At 37.9% G+C, this 27,668-nt stretch overlaps 3 protein-coding genes across 3 annotated transcripts; 2 read left to right on the top strand and 1 right to left on the bottom strand.

The window, feature by feature from the left end:
• Nucleotides 1-811: 811 nt before the first annotated feature.
• Nucleotides 812-11,832, top strand: SUVH4 (histone-lysine N-methyltransferase, H3 lysine-9 specific SUVH4-like protein). The gene is made up of 16 exons (XM_059593860.2): nt 812-1,500; nt 1,589-1,654; nt 1,845-1,901; nt 2,104-2,169; nt 2,758-2,812; nt 2,965-3,074; nt 5,538-5,714; nt 6,081-6,179; nt 6,889-6,987; nt 7,121-7,170; nt 7,256-7,344; nt 8,777-8,936; nt 9,076-9,181; nt 9,322-9,504; nt 10,301-10,555; nt 11,426-11,832. The coding sequence occupies exons 1-16, from the start codon at nt 1,084-1,086 to the stop codon at nt 11,537-11,539; spliced, it is 2,103 nt and encodes a 700-aa protein (XP_059449843.1). The 5' UTR covers nt 812-1,083; the 3' UTR covers nt 11,540-11,832.
• Nucleotides 11,833-14,248: 2,416 nt separating this feature from the next.
• On the bottom strand, nt 14,249-16,432 carry LOC132183377 (midasin-like protein). The gene is made up of 2 exons (XM_059596807.2): nt 15,999-16,432; nt 14,249-15,340 (listed from the first exon to the last, which is right to left on the bottom strand). The coding sequence occupies exons 1-2, from the start codon at nt 16,401-16,403 to the stop codon at nt 14,411-14,413; spliced, it is 1,335 nt and encodes a 444-aa protein (XP_059452790.2). The 5' UTR covers nt 16,404-16,432; the 3' UTR covers nt 14,249-14,410.
• A 948-nt stretch (nt 16,433-17,380) lies between these two features.
• On the top strand, nt 17,381-27,399 carry LOC132180469 (alpha-mannosidase At3g26720). The gene is made up of 29 exons (XM_059593306.2): nt 17,381-17,790; nt 17,923-18,006; nt 18,133-18,221; nt 18,391-18,565; nt 18,706-18,825; nt 18,959-19,042; nt 19,136-19,207; nt 19,585-19,698; nt 19,859-19,959; nt 20,063-20,156; nt 20,260-20,427; nt 20,524-20,613; nt 20,871-20,936; nt 21,046-21,102; nt 21,620-21,839; nt 21,962-22,101; nt 22,364-22,432; nt 22,592-22,651; nt 22,776-22,847; nt 23,663-23,710; nt 23,838-23,957; nt 24,287-24,352; nt 25,078-25,190; nt 25,315-25,399; nt 25,765-25,875; nt 25,950-26,045; nt 26,149-26,196; nt 26,894-26,962; nt 27,039-27,399. The coding sequence occupies exons 1-29, from the start codon at nt 17,557-17,559 to the stop codon at nt 27,252-27,254; spliced, it is 3,081 nt and encodes a 1,026-aa protein (XP_059449289.2). The 5' UTR covers nt 17,381-17,556; the 3' UTR covers nt 27,255-27,399.
• Nucleotides 27,400-27,668: the final 269 nt, after the last annotated feature.

Raw genomic sequence — 27,668 nt, 5'->3', positions numbered from 1 at the left:
TATTGTTAAACAAAGCTTAGGTTTTTTTTTTGGTTTTTCTTTTTTTGCTAATTGTTTTAGCATGCTGAATTTGGAAGCTTCAGTCGTATTGCAAAGACTAGATTTACTATTTTACTAGGGGAGTGTTCAAGCTTGGCTCGTGAAGAACCTAGCAAAGTTCATCGATGGAGAGAAGTCGGCAGATTTTCTTTTGGGTTTTAACATTGGCGGAGGAAAGGGGACTTGTAGGCCGTAACACATGATAACCATACTTGTTATTGTTGTCTTTGCTTATTTCTTGTTAGTTCTCCTTTCCGCCCTAAGTAAAGTTTTTTTTAAAAAATAAAGCTCTTAGAAAAAGTTTAGAAAAGAAGAAGAAAACCAAAAACATGTGAGAAATTAAACGTTAAGGAGAGGAAGGGTTGAAAAAATGAAGAGAGCTTATAGGAGAGGGACAATATCTTCTTCATTTCAAGATAGTATTTATCCTATGGTCATTATTTAAAGTTGATAAATTTAAAGGTATATATAATTTTACATAATTATAATTTTTTAAATATATCTACTTTAAATCTAATAATAGAACTATCATTTATTTTAAAATAGAAATGATCCTATTACATAGTAATGCTATGGTATGATTTTTATTTTAAAAAATGAAATGATTCTTAAAATTATTATAATCAATTTCAAATTCAATTAAATTTTAAAAGCCACGTGATTGATTTGAGGGGAAATGAAAGTCCCAAATACAGCATTACCGATTTACCATTCCAAAACGTCTTGGAGAATTGCTTTTATTTTAGAAACCAAACAAGGGTATTCCTCCTTTCACATCAACACGTCACGGAGCTCAGGGAATTGCTTTTCTCTCGCTCGGGGCGAGCGAGAGAGAGAGAGAGAGAGACAGAGAAGAAGCGAGGGAGATGAAAAGACAGAGCGGGAGTTCGAAAAAAAGAAAAAAGAAAAGAAAGTAAAAATAGAAATAATTGGCATCCACTGAAGCTGGGAAGCATTAAACCCCTTTCAAGCTACTCAGCCCTCTCATCAGTCCTCACCTCCAAGCCCTAACCAAATTCAAACTCCCTTCTCTCACGAATTGCGATGATGGCCTTGCAATCGCAGAAATGCGTGGAGAACAGCACAAAATTCGAAGCACCGGAGTTCTCGAGAAGAGAGAGCGTTAGGATAAAGGATAAGCGGATAGCCGAGAAGGAGCTCCGGGTGCGTCAGAGAGTAGAGCTACTAAATGAGCAGCCAGACGTTTCTGGGGAAGGAGGCAGACGAAAAAGAATCAAACATTGCTACTCAAGGAGGGCTTCCGTTAAAAATGCGCACGGAGAGGTGGAGAAGATCTCCGAGGGTTTCGGGGCAGGGGACAAGCCGATGAATCTGAGCTTGGAAGCGGAAAATAGGGCTGTTAGTGAGAACGGTACAGCGAGTACACTTGAGAAGAGTGACTATGCAAAGGTGAAGGAGACGCTGAGAGTGTTCAACAAGCACTATCTCCATTTCGTGCAGGTCAGTCTCTTCTCTTTTTTGATTCGGCTATCAGTCTGTTCTCTTTTGATTCGGCTATCTCCATTTTTGTTTCTCATTGTGCATGTAGGAAGAGGAAAAACGGTGTGGCAAAGTGGAAGCTGAAAGGAAAGCCTCCAAAGCTTCAAAATCTAAGGTTAGCGTCTAAGTGCTTTTCGTGCATTTTTCAGGGTGCCTTATATATGAAATAGATATTGATGAGATATGAATTGTATGCATTTTTCGTGCATTTTGCTCTAATGTTGCATTTGGAAGCTTTATGGATTTTAGATTGATTCTTTGCTATCATTTTTCCTATGCTATGCTTAACATACGAATCTGAACAGAAACGGGTTGCACGAGAAGAGAAAAATTCCAAACCCTCAAAAGGTTCAAAATCTAAGGTTAGTGTGCTTCACTCACATGTTTTTAGTGCTTTTGATGCATCATCATGGTGTTTTACATATGAAATTGCTCTTAATGAGATATGCTTGTTTCCCACCCTTTTTGCTCTAATGTTGTATTTGAAGCTTTATGGATTGTATATTGCCATGCTCTATCTGCTATGGTTTTTCCTACGCTATTGTAACGGACAAAATTGTGCAGATACAGGCTGCACCAGAAGACACAAAGAACAGGACCAAGCGACCTGATCTGAAGGCTGTATCTAAGGCAAGTCAAGATTGGAAGAGTTAATTAATGGTTCTTTCATGGAATATTGGTACAGATGGAATATTGGTACAGATTTCTATAAGTAATTTACCATCTGATAATACATTATAAGCTCCATTTCACTTATTTTGACTGCTAAACTCGGCCTTTTTTGATTTATGTTATTTTCCTGATGGACTTATGTTGAATTCTTTCATCTTGTATTAGGTTTACCCATGATTTAGTTCATTATTTATTTTTGATTGGATTGCATATATCCCTTAGATGTTTTAAGTAAATGCTTACATGCCTTACTAAATAGTAGTTTGAACATTCTGATTGCTGTTAATATAATAATACTTTTTTCTCGTCTAGTTGGCGCTAGTCTACTTTGCGTGGAATATGTAAAGTAATATGGCGATGTTATGGTATTGAGAATGGTGATGATAATGTGGCAATGATATTAGTTCTTGTGTCCATCATTGTTATATAATAATTTTTGGAATGGTAGATTGTGTTGGTTGTGGAGAATATGATTGTGAAATCTTTGTAATTATCACATTCTGATGTAATTCAACCATTTTTCTTCCAAATGGAACTATCTGGCAGATGATGGAGGCTAATGAAATCTTGAACCCTGTGAAAAGAATTGGTGATGTTCCAGGTTTGTTGCTTTTTCTTACATTGCTTTTCTGGTTATATGTGTTTTAGTAGCAGTTTGCTTGTTTATCATCCTATAATATTTGATTATGACTTTTGCACTATCAATGTGAAAACCATTTATTAAGAGGTGTTAATAAGTGCTCTGGATGACAGGAATTAAGGTTGGGCATCAGTTCTATGCACGGGCTGAAATGGTTGCTGTTGGTTTTCACAGTCACTGGCTGAACGGGATTGATTATATGGGGCAGAGTTACAGTAAAGGGGTAATTTAATCATGTTGCTCCTTGATTAGGGATGTCTAAGAATGCAATCAATTGGCAGCCAATAAATTTTCTTCCTGTAAATTTTCATTTTTTATTTGAGTTGGAGTACTGTTCATTTTGATTGAATACATGATTGATATAAGCCAATAAGGCCTTCTCATATTAAATACTCTTCTGAAATTTATCAGTCAACGCGTGGACGAATAAGTAGTTGATTACTTTTTGTTTACTTGTTTGGTAGTCACAGAGGTGGTACTGGAATGTCCTTTATGTTTTTCAAAGCCTTGTGAAATGATATTGCTCAAGCTAATTTGCAGCTCATAATCCTTACATTTCTCAATAGCTTATGGTTTATGTACCTAAAGTTGGGAGGGCAAAGCATTGCAAAACAGCAATGTGTCGTCAGCAATGTGTCAATAGCTTGAGGAGTATATTTTTATTATTTGAAGCTGTTGCCGGTCTGAAGGTCAATTTGGCTAAGTCGGTGATAATTCCGGTGGGAAATGAGGAGCAAGGGGGTATGTTAGCAGACATTCTAGGGTGTGGGGTTGCATCTCTTCCTATCAAATACCTTGGTTTGCCGTTGGGGGCTCCTTATAAGGCGAAGCATATTTGGGATGAAGTGATTGAAAAGATAGAACGTCGGCTGGCTGGTTGGAAAAGGTTGTATTTGTCAAAGGGCGGCAAGGTCACGTTAATCAAAAGTACTCTTGTGAACTTGCCTACTTACTATTTGTCTCTCTTTCCTATTCCGGTTAGCGTTGCCAAGCGCATAGAGAAACTTCAGCGTAACTTCTTATGGGGTGGGCTAGGTGACGAGTTTAAATACCATCTAGTGAAGTGGTCGAAGGTGTGCACTCCAATTAAGGAAGGCGGGTTGGGGATCAGAAATCTGGTGGACTTTAACCGATCACTTCTAGGAAAATGGTTGTGGCGCTACGGTTTGGAAAGAGACGCTTGGTGGAGGGGGGTGGTGGATGCGAAGTATGGTAGCTTATGGGGAGGGTGGTGTTCCTTGGAGTGTGGAGGTACTTTTGGGGTTGGGTTATGGAAGAATATTAGGAAGGATTGGGATACTTTCCAAGGCTTTACGCGCTTTGAGGTGGGGGAAGGGACTAGGGTTCGATTTTGGCATGATGTGTGGTGCGGTGATACGGCTCTTAAGGAAGCCTTCCCTGGTCTCTTCAATATGGCTTGTGAGAAGGATGCCTCAGTAGCGGCTATCTTGGAGGTGAGTGGTGGCAACAACCTGTGGAATGTGACTTTTTCTAGAGGGGCTCATGATTGGGAGGTGGACGTTTTTGCCTCTTTTTTCCAGTTGTTGCAGTCAGCTCAAGTGAGACCAGGGTGTGAAGATAGGTTGTGGTGGAACTCCTCCAAAAGAGGCCAGTTTAAGGTCAAACTTCTTTATGCGTCTTTGGCTGGTTCTAGACGGGGGCACTTCCCTTGGAAGAGTGTATGGCGTACACATGCTCCGCCGAGGGCAAGTTTTTTTGTGTGGTCGGCAGCTATGGGCAAAATTCTGACCCTAGACAACCTAAGGAAGCGGCATGTGATCGTGACAAACAGGTGTTGGATGTGCAAGAAGGATGAGGAGACGGTGGACCACCTTCTTCTCCATTGCGAGGTAGCTTACGCTTTGTGGTGCGCCTTCTTTGGGCGGTTTGGATTGTCTTGGGTAATGCCGAGACGGGTTTCGGACCTGCTCGCTTGTTGGTGGTCTATGGGAAGGAGAGGGAGCGCTGCGGTTTGGAAAATGGTGCCTACGTGCTTCTTTTGGTGCATTTGGAGGGAGAGGAACAATAGGTGTTTTGAAGATCTGGAAGGGTCTTTGGAAGATTTACTATCCTTATGTCTACACACTTTGTATCTATGGACTGTAGCGTATATCTTCCCGGTGTCGATTAGCTATAATGACTTCCTTGTTCGCTTTTCTCTTTCTAGCTAGGTGATCCTATTGTATACTCCCGGTGTACTTTGGGGCGCCTTTACGCTTTCAATAAAACTGGCTTTTACTTATCAAAAAAAAAAAATGTACCTAAAGTTTTTAGTGCCTCTTAGGACCATTCTATCTAGGGATGCTAAGCTATTTACCACCTGCAAACATAGCATAATTAGTTGAGGCTCTGTGTTGGGAACTAGAGATCTTAGTTTCAACTGTTCCACAGTACTAGTGCTAGTGATTTGCAACTTGATTGTATGCATATAACTATCAAAAGAAAACAAGGCCAACCTATTTACAGTTTTCTTGGTGTATAAGTTTTTCTTGTTCTAGCCTAATGTGTGTCATGTTATCTATTGTGTTAATGCTGCTTTTCTGTAAACCAAGGATTGAATAATTAAAGGCTATTCCTGACTGAGTAGTCTTTCTTCTTGTTGATGTAGTTGAAAATTTAATGTTCTTCCACTTAGTAATCAGAATTAAACTAGAATTGATGAGGAAGATTTTTTTTTCCTAAATAGGAGTATAGGAACTACACGTTCCCAGTTGCAGTTGCCATTGTTTTGTCCGGGATGTATGAAGATGACCTTGATAATGCTGATGATGTTGTGTATACTGGTCAAGGTGGACATAATTTAACTGGCAATAAGCATCAGATCCAAGACCAAAAGATGGAGCGTGGAAATTTGGCACTCAAGGTGTGTATTTTATAGCTCTCCTAAGTCCTTTGTCTATTGTTACTTGTAAAAAAAAGTGATTGTCTATTGTTACCTGCTATGGTACTTTCTGATCTGTTCTCCTTTTAACCAGAAGCTCAAAGTGATATTGTTGTCATGTTGACCAGTGAGAGTGTGTGGATCAGATCAACACACTCTCACTAGTTGTTGATCCATTCTGCTTTTATTTTTAATTTTGTTGGGTAAGTCATTCTGCTTTTAGCCCAGAAGCTCTAAGTGATATTATGAGCAAGAATCAGTTTAGCACAAGAATCAGTGAGTGTGTTGAATGCCTTCTGAATTTGAAATCATATTAGTTGACGTGTACTGCTCTGTGCTCAATGGCAGAACTGTGTGGAGCAACATGTGCCTGTTAGAGTCATTCGTGGCCATGAATCTAAAAGCAGTTACACCGGTAAAGTTTACACATATGATGGATTGTACAAGGTGATTTTCTAAAACATTCTGTATAATTCACTTGATTTATTAAGTCCCCATTGACCTCCATCTTGCATTTGTGTCATTTTACTCTTGATTTTAAATAGTTTCTTTGCTTAACATATCAATGTTCCATATATTTGCAGTTAATTTGAAGACTTAAATAATGAAAACAAAGATATTTCAACAATGGATTTACTTTGCTATTCCAATATGCATTGGTACAATATCTAACTTGGGATTGAAACCATTGTCTCTGCATAAAATTTTATTGCTTACCTTAACTTTGTCTTTAATAGAGCTAGCATTTGATTGTCTTTTGTCTAATCATGGTTCTTGCATAGACAACGCATAGATTTTGCAATTTTTTGATTTTAAAGATAAGAGAGATAGAATGAGCTATTTGACAGTCAGAAAAAGTAGAGAAAGAAAACTATCATGTGTGAAGGGAATCAAAGATAATCTTTTTCAGCTCTACCACCAAAGTATCTCTATCTTTGAAGTTCCTTACATTCTGCTCTCCCCAAATACACCACATTAAACACAAAGGAATTCACCTCCAAACTTCCAGAATATTACAGCTTCTTTAGAAAATACTCATTGATTTAATTCTGATTTTTGTAAATTTCTTAAAACTCTGGTGATATGTGAATTTCCATTTTGTAGTGTGCGGCTAGAACTATCTGTTTCTTCTGTCTAATGTGCTTTCTATTTACAGGTTGTGAAGTACTGGGCAGAGAAGGGTCTTTCTGGATTTACCGTGTTTAAGTATTGCCTAAGGCGGCTTGAAGGGCAGCCACTATTGACCACTAACCAGGTTTATATGTTTTCTTTCATTGTCTGACAGACTTTACTATTGTACATTCGTTATTTTAGCTAGTTTTCCTTTTGCTGAGAGCCAATGAGCCTTTAATGACTCTTTACTTCAAAATGTTTCATTCTTGTTGCAGGTTCACTTTACTCGTGGGCGTGTACCTCAGTCTGTTTCAGAAATACGTGGGTATGTAAATATCAAAGAATCAAAGATTTTAATTGCTGAATTGTAAATTTAGATTGTGCTTAATATGTATTATTTGCTGGCTAAGGTTGGTTTGCGAGGACATCACTGGTGGTCAAGAGGTTCTTCCCATTCCAGCTACTAATTTGGTTGATGATCCACCTGTTGAACCCACAGGCAAGTTGAACTCTCATCTTTGGTACCTATAGGATGAGCAGATATCTTATATAAGAGTTTGGGAATGTTTGCTTGCCTATACTGTGTCTCAGTCCCTTAGTTGACTTGTGCATGGTTTCATATTTGTTCTCTGCTAATGATCATGAGATTAGATTCGCTAATTGATTTGTATGTTTAACAAGCTCGTTTAAAGATCCTTAAAATAATGTTTTTGCTCATTTCTATATTTTGGCAAAAGCAGGTTAAATTTCTTTGTGTTGAGGTGTTACTGAATCCAACTTTGCTATGTTGGGTTGAGACTCTTTAGTTTCCAAAATTGTCCACCAAAGACATTAGGCTGGTAAGAGAGATCATGTCAAGGAGAGTAGCGTGTCAAGGGTATTGAGATGGGCGGAAATATTGAGCTTAAGGTCAAGCTCCACTTTTTGTAGGTCTGAAATGCTTGATGTTGTTGCTGAGCATGTTGCATGAAGCTTGAATGAGCATTCTAACAAGCCCAGCACATTCTTCTGTTGATGTTTATTACAACCAAAATGAACATCTCTAGGTTTTATTTGTCACAAAAGTAACTATTTTATTTTTATTTTTTTTCCCCCTAAGCCTGGTCTTGAAGTTGGTTTGCTAAAGAAAACCAACTTTTACATTTGTTCTATAACCTCTACAATCAATCCTTGTTTTATATTGTATTAATGATTTTTCCTTCTCATTTTTTCAACCCATAACTTGTGCTTTTAATGATATTTGTCGTTTACTTGACAAAAAAGAAAAATATTTTTTGTTCATTTTTTCAACATCTAGAACTAATGTTATTCCTTTTTATGTGCATAAGTGTCTTTTATTCTTAGAGCCCGTTTGAGATTGCATTTGAGAAATGGAGCTTTTAAGTCAAAAAGAGCTTTTGGGCAAAAGCTTCATTTTTAAGCTTTTGCCAAAAGTGTCTTTTGGCCATTTTTAGGGCTTGTTTGAGATTGCGTTTGAGGGGCCTAAAAATGCTTTTAACACTCAAAAAGTCTGTTTGGTAAAAAAATTAAAAGCACTTTTAAGGGTCCGAAAAGCTTAAAAATGGCTAAAACGCGCTTTTTGGCAAAAGCTTAAAAATAAAGCTTTTGCCCAAAAGCTCTTTTTAACTTAAAAGCTTTATTTTTCAAATGCAATCTCAAATAGATTCTTAGACTTTTTGAACATTTAAAAGCGCTTTTAATTTTTTTACCAAACGAATACTTTTTTCTTCAAACAGACTTTTTTAGTGTTAAAAGCATTTTTAAGCTCTCAAACACAATTCCAAACAGGCCCTTAGTAGCTGTGGTATTCATGTATTTTTATATTATTGTTTGCTTTGTTTATTCTCTTTTAATACTATTCTTCAGATTAAGTGTTGTACTTTGTTTATCATTAAGTTCTGTGCTATGCTTGTTACATATGTTACTTTCAGGTTTCACGTATTGCAAGTCTATTCAAGTTGTGAAAAATGTTCAGCTTCCCAATAATGCTTCTGGATGCAATTGCAAAGGAATGTGTGTGGACCCCAAGACCTGTGGTTGTGCTATGCTTAATGGCTCTGACTTCCCTTATGTATCACGTGATGGTGGAAGGTGAGAAGCATTTTTGCTTATTGTCTTGATTGAATTTGCTGACTTATGTTTGAGGTGGGAGGACTTTATAAGCCTGAGTTTTAGAAAATTTATCTGCTAATAGTTTGTTTAATGTCCTTCCATATGTTGCATCTCCCAGATTAATTGAAGCCAAGGATGTTGTCTTCGAATGTGGTCCAAAATGTGGCTGCGGACCAGATTGTGTGAACCGTACTTCTCAGAGAGGCCTGAAGTATCGACTCGAGGTTGTGTTATTTTGTTTTAGTACCTAACTGCTTATTACTTATCTTAGAGTGGTCAACGTATTTTAACTTATACATATACAAAAAGAAAAAAATATATATATTGTAACTTATACATGAAAACCCATTTGTGGTGTCAATAGGTTTTCCGCACTCCAAAGAAAGGGTGGGCTGTTCGATCTTGGGACTTCATACCTTCTGGGGCACCAGTTTGTGAGTACACGGGAACACTTATGCGGACTCAGGATTTAGATAGTGTCTCAGAGAATAATTATATTTTTGAGATTGATTGCTTGCAAACAATGAGGGGCCTTGGTGGAAGAGAGGTATTCGTTCTGTTAATCTAGTAAATCTTGCATTATGATTCCTTCTCTATTTCAAGCAGTTTAGTAGCTGTTGTGTGCTTTATAAAGTGACGAGGAATGTTGGCTGTGTTTGGGAAAGGACTCGAAAAAAAAGGACTCTACTATTCCTCTTAAAATCAACCATAACATTTTTACTTTTTACATCACATCAATTACTTTTTATTACTATTCAAATAAAAAAATCATTACAAAACAATTTTTTTCACTTTTCATACAAAATATTTTTACTTTTTTTCTCACATCAATTAAATTTGCTACAGTTTCAATCCATTTCATTTTTCAAGTCTTTAGGCAAACACCGCCGTTTACAAAATATTTTACAAAAAAAAAAAAAAATTCTATAAAGTGATGCAACACAACATGATTGAAAAGGAGATGAATCCAATTTTTTTTTATCAAATTGTATTTGATTAACTAAAGTATGCTTGATAGATTTCAATTCTTAGTTCTTATTTATCAAAAAAAAAAAAAAAAGATTTCAATTCTTAGTAGATAGGTGGTACTTAAAATGAAATTTGTAGACATTTGTCCCTCACTTGTTCCTATTCCAGTAGCTCTAACAAAACCATGTTTTTTAATTTCAAAGAAAAAGATATCATTACTTTGATTGATGGGAGTTCTGTGGTAAATAACTAAATATGCACGGTTTACAATCTACTCACGTATGTCAGGCTTGATCTCTATTAATGAACTCACTTATTCTTGTTCCTTTCATGGCACGCTGAATTTATTTTGTCCCATATATTTTCCTTATTAGAGGCGATTTCGGGATGTACCTGTACCAACAAGCATTTCTGAACCAACAGTCATTTCTTCAGACAGGCCTGATGATCTGAGATCTGAAAATGTACCAGAGTTTTGCATTGATGCAGGGTCCACTGGGAATATTGCGAGGTTTATTAATCACAGCTGTGAGCCTAATCTTTTTGTCCAATGTGTTTTGAGCTCTCACCACGACATCAAACTTGCTCGAGTAATGCTATTTGCGGCAGACAACATACCTCCTTTGCAGGTTTTTCTCTCTCCCTTTCTGTGCATGTGCGTATCCTGGAGCCTTTATTTATTTATTTTGTTTGTCAATTATTACATCATTTTGGATGTTGAACTTTTGGATGCTTAGCCATCTACCATTATTTGAAGAAAACGTGAGTGAGGGAATGAATGAGTTATGGATCTGGCAGGCCTGCCCCTGACCTGCTGGGTTGGGTGGTGGTTATCGCTCCTTGTCACCTCTAGACTGAATGCTTAGCCATCTACCATTATTTGAAAAAGGTGGTTTTGATCTTTGATTAATGTCAATTGATACAACATTATGTATCATATGTGGTTGATTAATCATCATTTTATGCTCATGTTGACAACATGGATTTGGAAGGCAAATTGTTGAACTACTAATGATTAATCCATGCCTTTACTGAGCTGAGAAAGGGCTAGTATTGAAATTTGCATATGCAGCAGACAGATGAGGCTGGAAGAATATATAGATATTTGCTTGCTTTTGTTAATATGGATGTGTGCTAGATATGCTATTCGGTGGTTGGACTCCAGTTATTTGTGGAGCTGCTAGCAAAGTGGTAATGTTCATTGATTGTCAACTTTGTTATTACAAAACCCCTAGGTAGAAAACGAAGTGTTCACATTCATTCATATGTAAACCGTTGTTTGTTTGACTTGCCATGATTATTCTGTTTAAGCAGAATGTCTCTTGGGTGAAATTGTCACTTTGATATTTCCCAGGAGTATTTTCTTTGTATGGGAACTTCATATTCTTGTCTGACGTATGGTTTAATTTGTATCTTATATGAATCTCTCCCATATGTTGCATTGGTAGGATATCTAGGTTTGAAGCTTGAAGTAACTAAACATTGTTCTTTGCTTGTAGGAGCTGACATACGACTATGGCTATGCGCTTGATAGTGTCTCTGGTCCGGATGGAAAGATACAACAGATGGCCTGTTACTGTGGTGCAGCAGATTGCAAGAAGCGCTTATTCTAGGTGCTTAATTCTGATCAACACCTTACCTGTTGACATCTTTTGGCCAAATGATGTTGGCCTGCACCAACATTTTAGCGTGCACTGACCTTTGTTCACCGCCTTCAACTGATGTTACCTTCTACATCCTGATTCCCTTGCATCAGTTTGACTCCGTGGGTTCCCCTGGAGGTGCCTATAATATAGTAATTCTGTAACTGAAAGCAATTGTTTGATATGTCAATTTTTTTGGAAATCAATGAAAAGGCATGATAATAATTTATAGTAATGCGGTCACATGCAGCATGTTACTTTCATATTTTTCTTCACTCCTTGCTGATAGGGTTGCCAAATTTATTGCATTAACCTTTAACATCTGCGCTGCTCCTGATATACAATTACGAATTATAATTTATATGCAAATGGTATTTCTTTCCTCTTTTGTTTATCTGATTGCTGCTGAACACAAAATACCTTGCAAATTCATTTTTATTTACCCATTCTACGTTAAATCTATAGAAGGCAACGGCCCTTAAGCTATAGTACAACCAAAGCCACGATCAGTTTGTACTCTAAGATTCTTTTAACTTTTATCTTGCATCTTGCTGGGATTCAGAAGTTGCCTTGATGGCTCGGGCATATGGTCTATTACCTCGTGGTCAGAATAGCTTGGGTGGGCTCCGGAAAAAAAAGAAAAAAAAAGCTGGGGCTTATTCAAAATTGAGAAGCAGCTAGCTTTGCATTTTCAAGCGTTGGGATGCCGAGTGCCGCCTGTGGAAGGATGTTGTATTCATTTATTTTTCACTCTCCGCCTGTTGAAGAATGTTGTATTCATTTATTTTTCACTCTCTTACGTCGATAATGATTATAACCGCTTTTTCTAATTACTATTATGTCTAGGCTTAACCTTGTATGAAAGGAGGAAAAAGATCTTGCCACCAACCAACTTTTGTAATGGCAACGTGTCGAACAGGCTATTGGTAATTCTTCTTTTAGTGCAAGTGGAAGTGGTATTTCTTTCTTCTTTGGATTGAGAACCAGTGACAATACCTATTGTCCAGTAGCCAAAATCACAATAACATATAAGATAAACAAATAAGGAGTTGGTGTGTGAGCCACTCAGGTGGCCATTTGTGGGAAGTGGAATCACTCCCTTTTGCCACTAGGTTAAGTGTCATGGGTCAAAATTTTCAAACCAAACAAGCCATGTGATGGCCCTTAGCAAAGCACCAAGCAGTGCCAAGGCAGCCAGCACACCAACAGAGGTTAGGGAAAGGTAATCACAGCACAACAAAATTTTACAGGAGCAACACCTCCCAACTTTTACACTCAACCAAACCGAATGTACAAAGACACTGACCAGGGCCCTTACAACTCAATGGAACTCTTAGCCACAATATAAACTCAGCCACGAAGGCTTACAATAGAAAACCAGAATACAAATCACATGCACTCAGTGTTTTCCTCACAGCAGCTCCCTCACAAGACTCAGTCACAATGCAACTTTCAGCCTACTTCAATGAGAGCCCCAGCAGCCCCTTTTATAGTCATCAGGAGGGAGAGCTTTGCTGCAGTGGACTGCCACTTGGTTGTAGCCCACAACATGGTGCAACATGATCACTTTCAGCAAGCAACCAGCCACCTGGACCATACTCCATGGTCCATTTGAATTCAGCCAACGACCTTGCTTAGCTTGCTACCAAAAGGCAGCCCTTCCAGGCTCTCTTGCAAGCATCCAACTGCTCCATTGAGGCCCAACAAGCTTCTTGTCACTTGTTCAAGTCCTGTAGGCATGGTAGAGCACCATTCTGCCCACTGTAGCAGGCAATCATTAGCCATGGGGCTTGGCCAACGCCCCACACAAGCCCACTGTCACACTCAAGGTCATTCTAGCATCCCAACTTCACTACAAGGCAATCATTGAACCCTGGCACAACAGGTCTTCTCTAGCAAGGCAAGGGCACCATGTGGCTGGTACAGCAAGCCACACCATGCCCAGCCAAACAGCACCATCACTTGGGCAGGGCAGTGCCACCACGTGGCCATTGCTTGCAGGCACATCCATCATTGCTCAAAGGCATCTTGGGCGCCATGTGGCCCCTCTTAGCAGCATACAGCACCATGGTCCAGACAGACAAGCATGCAAGGGCCTAGGCCACGCCCAGCCCACTCAAACAAGCTATCCCAGCACCTATGCACCCCATAGCAGCTCTTGAGCCAACAGCAATACGCCCAAGCATCTTGACAATGCATGGGCCATTGTCCAACCAAACCACCAACCAGGCTAGAACAAGTCCAGTCTTCATCTTATTAGCCCAAAGCATGCCTCCCTCATGCCAGGGCATGGTGGACAGCAAGGATGTTTGGCAAACCCATGCAGCCACCATGACAGCCATGTCACGGCTGTGACATTAAGGATGGTGAAAGGGTGCAGCTACCCCTAATGGCCGCCTCGGTGACTTGTACGCCCCATCCCTTCGATGCCAAAGAGGGTAGTTTGGTGGGCACAGTGGTTTGTATGCCCACCCTTTTGTTTTCTTTCCAATTTGGACTGTTCATTTTAGGAGTTTAAATAACTAATCCACATAAAAAGTATTGCATGGATCTCAATCATCTTCTTGGTGTAGTTACGGTGTTGATGTGAGCGGTACACACACTACCTACGTTGCCAAGTAACCTGCGAGTCAAATCTTTTGAAACCAACTGGACCTGAAATCGTTCATTACAAATGTCACAGCTTGAACGGTGGTTCAATCTGGATTCTGTCACGAACAAAACAAAAAAGCTTTCAACCCTAAACAAGTATACGACATTTGTTCTAGTAAAGCGAGAGAGACATCTGCATACAAAACATTGACATTCAACACAGAAGGAGAAAAGCTCCCCATCAGGCAATCAAACATTAGACTCATCCAACTCTACCCTGGATTTCGTCCTATACTTTCGGCTCACTCTCTGTGAGCTGTTTCTTCCATCAGCTACAGGTTCCGTTACATCTTCTTCCATTGCACAAACTTCAGTTTCTTCCGTACCCCTATCTGCAATTGCAATGGGGCCTCTCCTATGCATAAACTCCTTACCACCATCATCCTGGCTTTGCTTCGAGACTGTAGCATTTTCTTCCATTATAGTATCACCTGCTCTCCTCTTTGGTATAAAGGTGACTGATGGAAGATCATTGGAAAAATCATCTCCCTGTGATTCCATAGAATTTGACCTCTTCATCAGCTTTAGAAAGTCCATATAGGCTTCCTTGTTAGATTGTTCATCCATGTCACTCGACGAATCAAAGCTGTAATGCGTGTATTTCGAAGGATTTCGTATATAATCTGGAACTGCAGAAGAATAGTCTCCAGTTGAAAAGTTAGCCTCATTTGAAACTGCAGCCTTTTCCACTGAACTGGTATCCATAGTGTTATGATCTTGATTCACTTCAGAACCTTCATCACAATCATCCTTACATTCGGGTTCGAACCGGACACGTTTCTCTGACTTGGAGTCCAAAGGGACATCCTTCCTCTTGAGAATAGATTTGGGCTTAGCAACATGCTCAGACGTTTTCATTTGAGTATGTTCTCCGTCTGGTGAATCTTTCTCAGAGACCCGCAATGAATCAATGCTCTTAGCTGCTTCTGCATCTTCTTCGAGCCTAATCTTTGCAGCCAGGTGATTCGCTCGTGGGTCTCTAACAACTTCCTCAAAGGAAACAGGAAGCTCGTTGCAAGAGTCTACATCTATACCATAATCAGCTATATCCCTCAGATACAAGCGTTCCCCTGGCTTTTCCCTGCCAACAGCCAGTTTATCATATCCGTCTTCCTCTTCCTGCCCAAATAATCAATCAAATATCAGAATAAATCTATTTTCACTATACACACACAAACCCAGCACAGTCATACACGTTTTCCACTTGCCTTCAGAAAATCTAGAACAACTTAATCCATGTAATATCAAGACCTTCAAGTTCTAAAACCTCTAGTTCGCACAATGACAAACCCATCACTCTTACTACATTCTACAAATCACGTATACTATTAGAATATTAATTAAATAAATTAAATTCATTATTTTCGGTGAGCTTAAACTTGTGCCATAAGAGGTAAGAGATGATTTAACATGGTTTGAATTCGAACATTGATCCGTAATTCTCTTCTTTTCAAATGAATGCCTCACTTATTGAAAAAAGTTTGGGATCACACGTAAGAAAGAAAGAATGTTAGTTAAATGATTGAATTCTGTAAGAAGAAAGAGTTTGGACACACAAGTGAGAGAGGATTAGAATGTTAATTGAACGACTAAACCGTTTTTTAAGGCTTTGTGATAACATGTTTTTTCTTGAAATTTGCCCTTTACCGATTAAAAAAAATATCTATAACAATTTAATCCACCTAATAGGGTTTTCGCACAAGCAAAATATTGTTACAGTACAAATCAAAACATTTATACAGCAGACAGAGAAAGAACAAAAAAAGAAAAACCAAACCTCGTAATCCAAGGTACAGTCTTGGCCAATACCAGACTTAATGTCCCACTGTTCCTCGTCATAGTCGTCCGGTTTATTCGACTGTCGCCGCCGCGGTTCGTCGTCGTTGTCCTCCTCCTCCTCCACATCATCTTCGTCAAGGTCTTCGAGGTCCTTCTCCAGCTCATCCCTCAAATCCACGGGACTTATTTCCTTCTCCGACCCCTTCCCTTGGTTGCCAAAGACAAGCTCCAATTCGGATTCGGGGATGGTCTTGTCTCGTACCCATTGTCTCCTCTCGATTTCTTCGTCCGTGAGGGACCAGAGAGACGAAGACGGAGTTGTTTCTGTAGTTTCTGATGATGATGATGAAGACGCTAAGGAGCCGAATATTTTGTCTACTCGGACCTTGAAACTTTCTTCCATAGCCGCCTCCGGGAGTGAACAATAGAACAAGCAACGAATCGGGGTTTCAACTTTTAAGATTGATCTTTTTCTTTTAGGGGCTACAGACTATGCCGGCCCACCAGAAAGCCCATGATATTGAGCTGCTGGGCCGTTGTTGTACACTGATGTGTCGTTGTATGGGAACCAGGCTCAAACCAATCTTTTAAATTAAAATAATAAAGAAATAAAAAACAAGCTCAAATGATTACGTCAAACCTAAAGAATAATTTTGTACATTATCTTATCACGGAAGCATCTTATCTTATAATCTTGATAATAATGAGTGTTCGCTAATTAATTATATACAACATTAAATTTATAAATTATATCATTTTATGCTAATTAAAAATATATTTTTTATGTCTGTCCTATTGCAATTAGATTTATTTAGTCTTAATGATTTACTTGTAGTAAATTCTTTCTACACCTTATAAATATGAACGAGGATTCTTTCTAGTTTATTTGAACTGAAAGACAAAAATACCTATATACTATAATTAATTGGATATTCTCCAATTCATTTGAACTTGAGAGGATCATGATCCTACAAATATAGGGTCATGACTCATTTTGAATCACTTGTAAATTGATTTGTGTACTTCACGTACTTGTTTATTCTACGCATGTTTTTTTATAATAAGATTTTAGATTAGATGCATAAATTATCTAAAACCTTATTATAAAAAAACATGCATAGGTAGGACCAGGTACTGTTTTGCCGGCCTTAGATATTACAAGTGAAGTACACAAACTATTTTTTTCATCTTATTTGTTTAACTATAGAGTTAGAGATTTTTTAAATTTTACTGTAAAAATTGTTTGTTTTTACTTTTTAGGCAGCAAATATGAACAAGTTTTTACTGGGAAGTAACAATTTAGGCAATAAATTACTAATATTGAATTTGGCTGTTAATATTGAATTAATGATGCCGATCTATCATAATTAAACTCAACTTCTAAAGAATCGGGCTGTTGTTTAAGGTTGTGTTCCATGAGAAGGTGGTCTGGTTAGAAGACTTGTCCAGTGTCTATCTTCCGGACAACCGTCGTTTTCATTGTCACTCACGTGACGTACCCAGTTCACGGCTCTTCAAAGTGAAGAAAACTCGTACATTTCTAGTTCAGAAGTTTCATGATGTCCCGTGCATTTCCAAGCTCCAGAGCGATGGCGATCGCCATGTTCATCCTTGCCATCATTTCTTGGGCGGCAATCTTGTCATCGGAGTCCAAGTACATAGCTTACAACATCACCCAGAGAATCGTCCCCGACAAAATCAACGTTCACCTGGTCCCTCACTCACACGACGACGTGGGTTGGCTTAAGACCGTCGATCAGTACTATGTTGGCGCTAACAACTCCATTCGAGTACACTACTGCTACTACCACTTTCCCAATTCACACTCTATTCCAATTTTTTCCTTTGTCTAATTGTATTGATCCATTTTTTTTAGTTTTTGTATTTGCTAAAAGAAATTAATTTTGGGCTTGGTGGAGTAGGGGGCGTGTGTACAGAACGTGTTGGACTCTGTAATTTCGGCTTTGTTGGATGATAAGAATCGGAAATTCATTTATGTTGAGATGGTATAATTCTCTTCTTTTCCTCTTCTTTAATTGTTTTTGTTTTGCTGTTGAGTTAGTAGCAAAGCTAGGAATTTTACAGTGCACATGAAGGATTGTGGGGTAAACTGGTGTTGAAAAACTTTTCAGGCGTTCTTCCTGAGATGGTGGAGACAGCAAAGCGAGGCTATGAAGGTCAAAGTCAAGGAACTTGTCAACTCTGGTCAGCTCGAGTTCATGTATGATTTTCATTAACTAATTGATATGCCAGTGCTTTGCTTTATGAGTTGTAGTTTTATCATATATGAGAACGTGAAATTGTTGTGTAATTTGATGTAGGGGTTTGTGATTATGTTTTTTCCCATATATATATATATTTGTTGGTTTATTGGGTTCTTGATTTTGAAGAAATGGGGCTATGTGCATGCATGACGAGGCTACTCCACATTACATTGACTTGATTGATCAGACCACTCTAGGGCATCAATTTCTCAAAGCCGAATTTGGTAAAGTTCCTAGAGTTGGTTGGCAGATCGATCCCTTTGGGCATTCTGCTGTGCAAGCTTACTTACTTGGTGCAGAGGTATGCATTTGCCCATTGCAATCTGATAACGGTTATGCATATAAAGCATCATAGAATTGAATCAAGGACATCATCATGTGGTATGTTTTAATTATATTTGTGGGCATTATCTTTCTTATGTACTTGAATTTCTGTTGCAGTTAGGATTTGATTCTCTCTTTTTTGCTCGAATTGATTACCAAGATAGAGCAAAGCGACTGAACGAAAAGAGTCTTGAGATTGTTTGGCAGGGTTCCAAGTCCCTAGGTTCATCTTCACAGGTTAGGGACATGGTGTAGTATTCTTTTGGCCATTCACATTGTTTGACATGAGAATTTTCTGCTTGTTTTGTGCACTCTGCTTTGATGATATTTCATACATCCTATTGACTGCTGTTGCAAACTACATATGCAGATATTCACTGGGATATTCCCCAGGCATTATGACCCTCCTGATGGTTTCACATTTGAGATAAACGATGTTTCCCCTCCAATTCAGGTTTTTTTTTTTTTTTTTCTTGTAAACAATACATCGGATGCCCCCTGAATTTTCGCTCTTGAGCTCCTATTGACATGATATTTTTGATTGAAGGATGACATTCTCCTGTTCGACTACAATGTTCAAGAGCGAGTCAATGAATTTGTAGCCGCTGCTTTAGCACAGGTAAAACATAGGAATGATTACCTCATTAATATTCATGTTCCTTCTGCTTTGAATAATTTTTTCTGTCTGCACCCATGAGCGACCCCCCACCCCCCTCCGCATGCGGGGGGCAGAGTAGATTGAACGGTTAACTTTGAATTAAGAACCTTGTTATTGGGATCAGCATGATTTCTAGGTTCCATTTCTTGAAGCAATGGAAATTTGGAGTTCGAATCAATGTTAGTATGTATGTTGATACTTGCAGATTTAAGATCCAGTTGTAGGGTCATTTTATTGTGCTATCTCATGATTGAACTTAAAATGCTTCTCCAACTGTACATTGAAAGAAGTCCCTCTTTCCCCATGAAACTTTTATGGACTTTGTTCTTTTTTTCTAGGCTAATGTAACCAGGACAAATCATATCATGTGGACCATGGGGACTGATTTTCGCTATCAATATGCGAATTCATGGTTCAGGCAGATGGACAAATTCATTCATTATGTCAATGAGGTACTTCATTTTTATAAGCCTTCTTGGAGATGACTATACTAAGGACATGGATGTGTGTATTTCATTCTATTACATGGATTTATAGGTTTATGCCATTTCCATTACTGTTTTAAACCTTGGGTTCTAAATTTATTAAAAAATTCTTTTGGAACAACCTCAGGATGGGCGTGTCAATGCATTGTATTCAACCCCATCCATCTACACTGATGTAAAATATGCAGCAAATGAAAAATGGCCTCGCAAGACTGAAGATTTCTTCCCGTGAGTTGACATCATAATTTTGGCACTGTGCTTGTCTTTTTTTTTTTAATTACTATTGTTGTTATTTCTGAACTTTGCATTTAAAAAGATAAACCATATTCAGGTATGCAGATCATCCAAATGCCTATTGGACCGGTTACTTTACAAGTAGGCCAGCCTTTAAAGGTTATGTCAGGATGATGAGTGGTTACCATCTGGTAAGACCTTGGTCCTTTTTCCTTCACTTAAGTGATCCTATTATGTCCTGGTAGGCTCTCTTGGTAGTTCTAAACATGTAAAGCCTTTCTTGTTCTACGATAGGCAGCAAGGCAATTGGAGTTCTTCAAAGGCAGGAGTAATTCCGGGCCTAATACTGATGCACTAGCTGATGCTTTGGCACTTGCTCAACATCATGATGCAGTTAGTGGTACAGAAAGACAGCATGTTGCTGCTGATTATGCAAAACGATTGTATATGGGCTACGCGGAGGTGCATCTTAGTTTGATACCCAACAATATAATACGATTGTTGACATTGGAAAGTTTTATCTGAAAGTCTAATGCTGTCCAGTATAGTTTTCTGCAGGCTGAGAAGTTGGTTTCCTCTTCACTTGCTTTCTTGGCTGACTCGATATCAAGTGCTAGACAGGGGAATCCGGCCACAAATATTCAGCAGGCAATATACTATGTTTTTGTTCCTTACTTAAAAGTTTGTATAGCTTGTGGACTCTGTTTTATGTTACAGCAGAAGAATCGTGTCATAGATTATTCTTTTTATTGAGATTTTTGTATGTCATAGAAATCTGTAGTGAAGAACCGTTTCTTAATTGTTTTTTTTTTTGATAAGTGAAGAACCGTTTCTTATTTGTTAATCATACTAGAGTTAAATATTCTGCTGATTCCTGTCACTTGGAAATTTTTGGTACGTGGCAGTGTCCTCTTCTTAATATAAGTTACTGTCCCCCATCAGAAGCAGTATTGTCAGATGGGAAAAGCTTGGTAAGGGTATCATTTTATTTTTAATTTTTTTTTTACTTTCCCTTGCATTGAAGATTAGAACTGGATCTTGCATACTGATATATCGTCCTGTGTTCTATCTCCACTGTAGGTTGTTGTTGTTTATAATTCCTTAGGATGGAGGAGGGAGGAAGTGATACGAATTCCTGTGAGCGCTTATATTCTTTAGTCTTTCCTATGTAATTGAATTTTTTTTCCCATCAATGCTTCAAAGCCAGCACTTATTATCATGCTCCACAATTTTTATCACCATGTTGTTCAGATTTTTCTTCATCCTTTGTTCATCTGATGGAGATTATATACATGCCAAGTTGCTTTTTTTTTAGCTTAATGATTACTTGCTCATTCTGATCTCTGCACATTACTGATATTGTTCATTGCTCCTTGCCACTTAAAGCACTGTAAATAGCATTGCTCCTAAATGAGTCAGCAAAGTTTCTGATTTGACATTATGATAACTTGCACATGACATTAAGTCCAATTTTTTTTTCAGTAATTTATGCTATTACTTTATATGACAATCTAGAAATCAAGCTCAGAGTTTCTATATGTGCTCATAATACTGAATAGCAGTCATTCTCTCAGAAAAAAATGGCAGTCATTTAAATTTAAAATTTTTGAAGTTTACTCATACTATAGCTGACTGCAAATTGAACTTGCTACAGGTTTCTTCTGAGAAGGTTTTTGTTCAGGATTCTGAAGGGAGGGAAATTGAATCTCAACTTCTACCTTTATCAAATGCTACTTTGAGCATAAGAAATTACTATGTCAAAGCATATATAGGTAAATCCCCCAATGGAGCACTGAAGTATTGGCTTGCCTTTTCAGCATCTGTACCACCTCTTGGTTTCAGCACTTACGTTGTCTCAATTGCAAAACAGACAGGTTAGTTATATATTTTCATTTCTACTCTATGTTCCTAAAAAAGTAGGAACACTTGGGAAACTGCTGTTCCTGGTTACTGACATACAATATTTTGTTCCATCCTCCCACTTGCTGAAATAAAGGTCCTAGTTCCACCATCTCAATGGTATACAAACCAGATGGAAGCACAAATGATACCATAGAAGTTGGGCAAGGCAGTTTGAAGCTATTTTATTCTGCAGATGAAGGAAAACTTACAAATTATGTTAATAGCAGAAATATGGTATGCTATGTTGTGGATGATTTAGTTTCACAGTGCTCTATTCTATTTTTGTCGATGTAACTTTTTCTTCACCCTGGGATACTTGCATCCCAATTTGCTTTGAAGACTATGTTAAGAAATTAAACTTGGCGATTATAGTTTAGTTATCTTGCAATCATGGGTTGAGATTCCTTTTCTTTTTCTCTATATGTTCTTGAATGACGAATGTAATGCTTTCATTTTTATTTTATTTTATTTATTTTTTTCTTTTTTAATTCTGAAGGTCACAGCTTTTGCTGAGCAATCATACAGTTATTATTCTGGAAATGATGGAACTGATAAAGATCCTCAGGTAGTCAAATCTTTGTGTACATCAAAGCTTAAATATGTCCTGTAAAACATCACTACTCCACCGTTATTCTATTGCTTGCATTAAATTTCTGTTTGCTTCAAATGTAGAAAGAAATTGTAAGATTTATCACCATTGTTATATATTTGCCTGTTGTTGAAGGCTTCTGGGGCATATGTCTTTCGTCCAAATGTTACATTTCCGATTAAATCTGAGCACCAGGTAATCATGTTCTTTTAATACCCTCCAAATACTGTATTGATTAATAAAATATCTATCACTGTAAAGCTATTGCTTACAAAAAATTGAGTGCTTAAATTCAAGTCAATATGTATGTTTGTTTCAGGTTCCTTTAACTGTTATTCGGGGTCCTGTACTAGATGAAGTACACCAACAACTCAACTCATGGATATCTCAGGTTGCTTACTTGTCAAAAGGACACACACACACACACACACACACACACACACACAATGCACCAACTTTTGTCATGAACCTTTCTATTTCTGCTGCAAAAGTATATATTGCATTGGTTTGATTTTGTCTTCCAATAAAATTATATTGAAAAATATTTTTCTTGATCCAAAATAACTTCCTGAAGGCATATATTAATAGGTTGGTGATGGTGTCAAAGGCATGAAGATGCAGCTGCATTTATTTTATGTTATATTGATTGAGTCTAGAGTGAGGCATGAAAACATATGTTATGAAGGTGTTCTTGCAGTAGGACATGTGTTGGTAGAAATAATAGATTGAATATAGACATGGATGGAATTGGTTTTGCCTAGGTTGTGGTGGATGGTACTAATAACAGCTGTAGCAGGCCTTGGTTGATGGTTGACATGGATTGGGTTGGTAGTGTACGGACTTTTTGTTTTGCATGTTTCTTTGGGCTGGCTGGCAAGTGTTTGAGAAGTCTGCTCTGAGCCGGCTCAGGCTTACTTCTATGGAGTCTGCCTTTAATTGATTGAATTTCAGGAGGGGTCACTGGTGAGTCTAGTTAATTAGGAGAGGCTAACAGTTATGTATAGCTGTCTCAGGATAGCCACCATTGAGAATGCTGCATGTGGGCATTGCCGATGAAAAAGTCTACCTAGGTGGTCCTTTCACCAGTGAATTTTTGGCTATTATGTCTAGTAATTTATGTGGGAATGTACTTTTTTTTATTATCTTTTTCCACCCACGAATTTTTTGCCTTCTACTTCCATAATATAGTGCCTCTTGTATGCACAGATTACCAGAGTATTCAAGGGAAAGGAGCATGCTGAAGTTGAGTTTAGTGTAAGTTAACCCCTCTTGTAAATTGATTTTTTTTGGGGATTTTTTTTTTTTTTTTGCTTCTTGTGGTTATTATATGGCTGAGAAATCACTTTGATGCTTGATGTGTTTTTTTTATGTGCATGCACAGATTGGTCCTATACCTGTGGATGATGGCATTGGGAAAGAAATCACAACTCAAATTAGAACAGCAATGAAGACCAATAAGACATTCTACACTGATTCTAATGGACGGGATTTCATCAAACGTGTATGTCAATACTTGATACCCGCTGTTTCTATGATTTGTTCCTTTGCTGCTAAGATTTAGTTGCGTTAGTGATAATTGAGATGCTGTGAAAGTTTTAGAATGTTACTTGTATCTTCTACATGTTACAAGCAACAGTTATTGTCTTCTTCTTCTATTTTTTTGGGGGGGGGCGCTCTTTATGGCCATCATTAAGGATTAAAATTTCAATGGCAATTTTTGGAATAGATACATACAGGATAAGCTTGATTAAAAAAGTCCCAACTAGAGGATTAGTTGCAGTATTAACTTTCCTTTCGGGGCTTAACATGATACTTCTAATTCATATGCAGGTTCGAGATTTCAGGACAGACTGGGACCTGCAAGTGCAACAACCAGTTGCTGGAAATTATTACCCAGTAATCTTTTTTTTTGCGTCTTATTCCTTTGATTGATATAGAATGTTAGAAATATATTGATATATGTGCATTTTTATATTCACATTCCAGCTTGTGTCACTCTCATTTCCTATCTTATATTGACATTCTCGTCCATTCTCCAAAATAAGCAAGTCTTTCAAGACATCTTCACTCCATGTTTTTCTCTCCCTTTCTTGGACAAAAGGGGCATAGTTCAAAAGCAAGTGGTTACTTAAGTTAAATCTTTTAGTTTCTTCTTTAGAAAAGAAAACGCATTTTGAAACTTGATGTTTTATCTGTTTAGAGTTTAGCTGTCCTGTCTCCACTCGTCCTGTATATCAGGCAGAATATTTTAATGGAAAGTAGTATCTATTGCAGTTTTGCCTCCCAGATATTCAAGGGCTGTCTTGGAAGCCCCAAAAGCGAATCAGCTACCAGTTTTGAGTTCCATGTGGCATATTAAAGCTGTTAAATTGTAATTTGGTTCACCTTTTCCCTAAAAAAAGGCATTATTTGGAAACTAAAAGCAAACCAACTTTTAACAGGTTTGCTTACTGCCTTTCTAAGGAATATTGGATTTAATTGGAATGAGCCTCTTTTTAAAGTGTGCAAAGAGATCTCTCTATAAATTTATCTTCCATCCAATTGCAGTTGTTCATTTTATACTTTAATAGTTCATTTGCTTAACAAATTTTTCTGTTTTTACCCTTCTCCATCACTTCCAGATCAATCTTGGAATTTATGTGCAAGATAGCAACACGGAACTGTCGGTGTTAGTGGACCGCTCAGTGGGAGGAACCAGCTTAGTGGATGGTCAAATAGAGCTGATGCTCCATAGGTTTCTTATATCTCTCACTGCTTTCTATGATAATCGTACTTTTATTTTATAATTATCAAATTCACCTGTATAATTGGGATTTCTTGGATTGTCATGATCTCTAATATACCTCTCTGTTTCATAGGAGGCTGCTTCATGATGATTCAAGAGGTGTTGGTGAGGCATTAAATGAAACAGTTTGTGTCCTAGATAAATGTGAAGGTTTAACTGTAAGCATACTTACCATTTTACTTACAAGCACGTGATGGTCTATCATCAATATTTTTCCACCTGATAATGTGGTCAATTTTCAAATCTTCAAGAAGGATCTCTACTATTCATAGTTTTTGGCTTCAGGCTGTCATTAGGAGCCATTGCCTTCAAGGCTTTACTTTAAGCAAAGCTATTATTCTTTCTTTCTAATGGTTTCTTATTAGTTAATAGACCATCAGATTATTGGTTACCGTCCTGTTACAATAAATTATAACATTGTTTAAAGATGAAACCTGTTATGTGAAACCCTCTCTCTCTCTCTCTCTCTCTCTCTCTGTGACACTGAGCTGTAATCTCTTACTTATCTATGGCCAAATCGCAGATTCAAGGGAAATTTTACCTCAGAATTGATCAAGTAGGAGAAGGTGCCAAGTGGCGTCGCACAGTTGGCCAGGAGATATATTCTCCACTTCTCTTGGCCTTCACAGAGCAGGTGAAAGAGAAATCATGACTTGACTTGGTGCCATAGGGCCACAATGCTTAGGTGATCAGTTTTCCTTTTTGTAGGATGGAAATAATTGGATAAGTTCCCAAGTACCTACTTTCTCAGCGATTGATCCTTCCTATGCTTTACCAAACAACATTGCTGTGATTACCCTCCAGGTAATGGCCAAATTCCTTACTGAACCATTTCTTGACAGTTGGCTCCTGTTGATGTTAAGAAGAATGAGATGATCATAAATATCTTTGTTTCTTAATATTTCAGGAACTTGAAAATGGAAAAGTACTTCTTCGATTGGCTCACTTGTATGAGGTGTGTCTATCTGCTTATATATCTGAAACTGGTGGCTCTTTTTGAGTAGATACCGTCTTAAAAGATCTTCTTGGATACCCTTAAGCATTTGACGGACAAATTTGAGAAAATTGGTTTGGTCTTTAGGTTGCTGTATTACATTGCTCTTCATGTAGGTTCTTTCTATTGTGGAGTTATGACATACTTTCTCAATCTAACCATGATTGGATGTCAGTTTCTTTTTCTCCAACTTTATTGCTTTCACATGCATATTCAACTATATACACTTGTTGATGTGTCTGGAAGGTGCATGTATCTGCTATCTTCTGGTTTATCTTGTCGTCATGGTCAGAAATTTCATTTCATACCCAACATCATTTGTAGGTTTCTTTGTTCCGCTTTCTAGAGAACTGTTTTGCAATTTACTTTTGAGGAATCTTGAATTGGATGTCACTGGACGTGGAGGTACTAGGTAGTGCTCTGCAGTATACTATAATCAAACCAGAGTAGCCCCATGGATCAGTTGCTTCTAAACCAAGTCTTGCAAAATGAAACCCCTGGCACTGTTTCTACTGTTTTATGCCGACTTGAATATCATCCGGGACTATTGTGTTTCTTGCATGTGACTGATTAATATTCAGCATTACGCTTCACATGTACATCAATACATACATATATTCTAAGCACATGACTTGGTGGGTTTTTGGTGTATGCAAAGATTGGAGAGGACAAGGACTATTCAGTCATGGCAAGCGTGGAGTTGAAGAAGCTGTTTCCAAACAAGAAGGTAAGAACAATAGGTGCTTGACTAAACTGGTGTTGCCATTTGCAAACAGGTTGTGATTTTTATGGTCTGTTTTCAGATCAGTAAAGTGACAGAGATGAGTTTGTCTGCCAATCAAGAACGGGCTGAGATGGAGCAGAAAAAGTTGGCCTGGAAAGTAGAAGGCCCTGCTGAAGAACCGAAGGTGGTGAGAGGAGGACCTGTTGATCCTGTGAAGCTAGTGGTAGAACTTGCCCCAATGGAAATCCGCTCTTTCTTTATTAACTTTGATTACCTCCAAATGTTTGTTTCCTGAAAGAGAAGCTTCGGCCTGTGTTACAATACATTGGGCTGGCCCACGTGCAGCCCCCTACTCTGTACTAAATAATAAATCTATAAAGGTGTTGAACCTTGGATAAGAGGGATGGAAAATTTTCAATGAATCAACATATGCTGCTTTATTTGGGTTGACTAAACGGATAATGATTTTGCCTGAAGAATTTGTTGATTTCACAATGTTTTTATTTTTTATTTAATTAACAGTGAGGAAAGTTCAAACATGTACACAAAACTGGAGCTTAAGACAAACAGAGATTAATGGGCAGTCCAATTAATCCTTGTGTTTTTGAGTGGTAATCAATTTTTCCAATGTTGGCTATCTGAGTTAATGTGTAATGATTTAAATCATATTTTTATTTTCCATTATTGATGCAATAACTCAACTTTTATA

Source organism: Corylus avellana, chromosome 5 (assembly GCF_965113065.1).
Source record: "Corylus avellana chromosome 5, dhCorAvel1.hap1.2, whole genome shotgun sequence".
Lineage (NCBI taxonomy): Eukaryota > Viridiplantae > Streptophyta > Magnoliopsida > Fagales > Betulaceae > Corylus > Corylus avellana.
This window is presented reverse-complemented; position numbering and strand designations above follow the sequence as displayed.